Here is a 2,726-nt window from a genome sequence, read left to right as displayed (position 1 = left end):
GTAATATGCTCATATCTCGCCAGTCTGTAAATGAACCTAATGCAGGCATTGAATTTTCGCTGCAGCTTTTTTCGTAAAGTGCCTGACATGTCAGTGTAGGCCACTGTACAGTAATCAAAAATAGGCAAAATAGTTGCTGCAACTAATCTTCTACGCATAGGAAGATTAAATAAGTCACTGTTCATTTTCAATCGCGCTAGGCAATACATTGATCGATTGCACATTGCAATAACTTGATCATGCCATGACAGAATATTATCCAAAATAACACCTCAATATTTAACAGAGACAGAGTAGTCAGTAACTGTATCACCAATCATAATCTTCCGAGCAGCAATACAAGCAGGATCATTTACATGCTGAGGGGAACCAAATATAATTGACCTAGTCTTTGAAGCATTTAGCTTTAAGAAATTATTAGAACACCACTCAACTACCAAATTGACGTCCTCATTTAATTTTAACACTGCATCGTTCAAGTCAGACATTAAACAGGATATGTAAACTACCAAGTCATCTGCATAAAAGAGATTCTTGCATTTAATCTGTAGACCTAACTCTGAGACGAATAACGAAAACAGAAGCGGCCCAAGCACACTACCTTGCGGGACACCGCTCTGAGAACACTGCCAAGAAGATAAACTATCTCCATGCTTAACAGCTTGGGTTCTGTTAGATAAATACGATTCTATCCATAGTAGAGCTCCTGACGATAGATTTAAGTTCTTAAGCGTTAATAACAACAAACTATGATCAACACAGTCAAACGCCTTGCTGAAATCAAAGAAAACAGCAACAGTAACCTTGCGGCCATCAATTGCAAAGCGAATATCATCACATAGTCGGATCACTGCAGTTTGAGTATTCATTCCCTCTTGGAAACCCGTCTGATAAGGATCCAACAAATTATTTACTTTAATGTAGTAAATGAGTTGATCGTGTACACAACGCTCCAAAACTTTAGATAAAGGACACAAGATTGAAATAGGTCTATAATCATCACAAGACTGCGGACACCTCACTTTAGGCAAAGGTAACACAATAGACTTCTTCCATTGCTTCGGAAACTGGAATGTCCTCAGAGAAATATTAAATAAATTAGCAATTGATGGCAGTAAAATTTGCTGTAGTACTTTGTAATAAGTAATAGAAAGACCATCTGGACCAACAGCAGTAGTAGTGATGCGCTTCATATTTCTCTTAATATCTTCCTCAGTAATTTCAATAAAATTAAACTGATTCGTGGAATTGCTATCATTTGCATCATTTACACAGATATCTTGATAATTATCGCAATCGCGCCTAGAACTACCAACAGACACAAAGTAGTTATTAAGCCGATCCAAATCAAGATGTGGTGAAACAAACATCTTAGAAGAATCTCTTAACAGACCCAGTTTTCTGAAGTCATTCCAAATGGCTTTTGGACACTTAGCATGCTTAAAACGGTCTTGCAAATAATTCTTCTTAGCTTCAATAATCCGCTTCTTTACAAGATGACGGACATTGCAGTACTCCTTATCTGCATAACCAGATCTACGATAAATTCTATACAGTTTATCTCTGCGACGCTGCAAATCACGAACGTCATCAGATATCCAAGGAGCAGGCGGATGAGTTACTTTTATCACACGCTCAGGGGCAATGGAGTCAATAATATGCAACAAATTCTGATTCATATGAGAAACACTGTCATCAACTGTCAAATAATTATCACAGAATAGTACTGACGAATTATTGACTTTATCAGCTATTGACTCACTACTAATAAGACTCCAATTTCGATGACGGAATGTCAACGGAGAATGCCTAGGAACACTAAAATTTAAAGTCATACTAATAATGTCATGTCCAGAGAGAAAAGGCACATCAGATTGACACGAATTAACCAAATTATTAATGTCATTAATTTTATTTACATTAATGTCATTAATGTCATTAATTTTATTTACATCAGACTTACAATTTTTACTTAAATACAATGGTATAAAGGTACTTTTTTCTTTCCCGAAGCCGGTAAATTCTAACTCAATCCCGTATACATTGATTGACAAATTATTCAAAGTTTCAAATTTCGGAATATCTTTTGGGGTAATTGGAAAGTTAATACCTTTATACTGAAGTACGCTGCTGTAATGAGGGTACGATGTTGTCCTTTCCGGATATCCAGTGTGAGCTTGATGTGTTGCCGCCACAACACACCAGAGAAAGCAGTACTCGTCGTGGTTCTCGATGTTTAAGGCTGCACGTTTGAATTGGATGTCTCTGGGTAATCTGACGAAAATAGATGCTCCAGCTTATAGAAGCACATATCTGGACATTGTGATGACCAAGCTATGGATCTCAAGTAATCTCCACCCTGAGTCCTTTTGATTGAACTCTTCAACCTTTTTTAGTAAGTTCTCGTTGACATGATCAGCATACCAATCAGCGAGAGATGTTGTGGGTGTAATTTCACGACTTATCGTATTGAAAGATTTGGTTTCATCAACGACGTCATTAATTTTTTGATTTCTGAATTTGCATACAAGTTCGACGTTGATTTTCACCCCAGCAACATCTCCCAACATTTCTTGGATTTTTTCAAATATTAAGTCTCGAGAATCGTTTAAACATTTTCTCAAATCCGTGTGAGCAAGATTTGTGACACATCCAGTTCGAATGTTATTAGCGAAAGCGTTATCGAGATCTTGCCATTTGATGAGTCGATGACGTATTCTCAGATC

General features: G+C 37.0%; 1 protein-coding gene across 1 annotated transcript; it reads right to left on the bottom strand.

The window, feature by feature from the left end:
• Positions 1-272: 272 nt before the first annotated feature.
• LOC130673901 (uncharacterized) lies at positions 273-1,835 on the bottom strand. The gene has a single exon (XM_057479116.1). The coding sequence runs from the start codon at positions 1,833-1,835 to the stop codon at positions 273-275; it is 1,563 nt and encodes a 520-aa protein (XP_057335099.1).
• Between the last annotated feature and the right edge of the window lie 891 nt (positions 1,836-2,726).

Source organism: Microplitis mediator, chromosome 8, assembly GCF_029852145.1.
Source record: "Microplitis mediator isolate UGA2020A chromosome 8, iyMicMedi2.1, whole genome shotgun sequence".
Taxonomy (NCBI): domain Eukaryota; kingdom Metazoa; phylum Arthropoda; class Insecta; order Hymenoptera; family Braconidae; genus Microplitis; species Microplitis mediator.
This window is presented reverse-complemented; position numbering and strand designations above follow the sequence as displayed.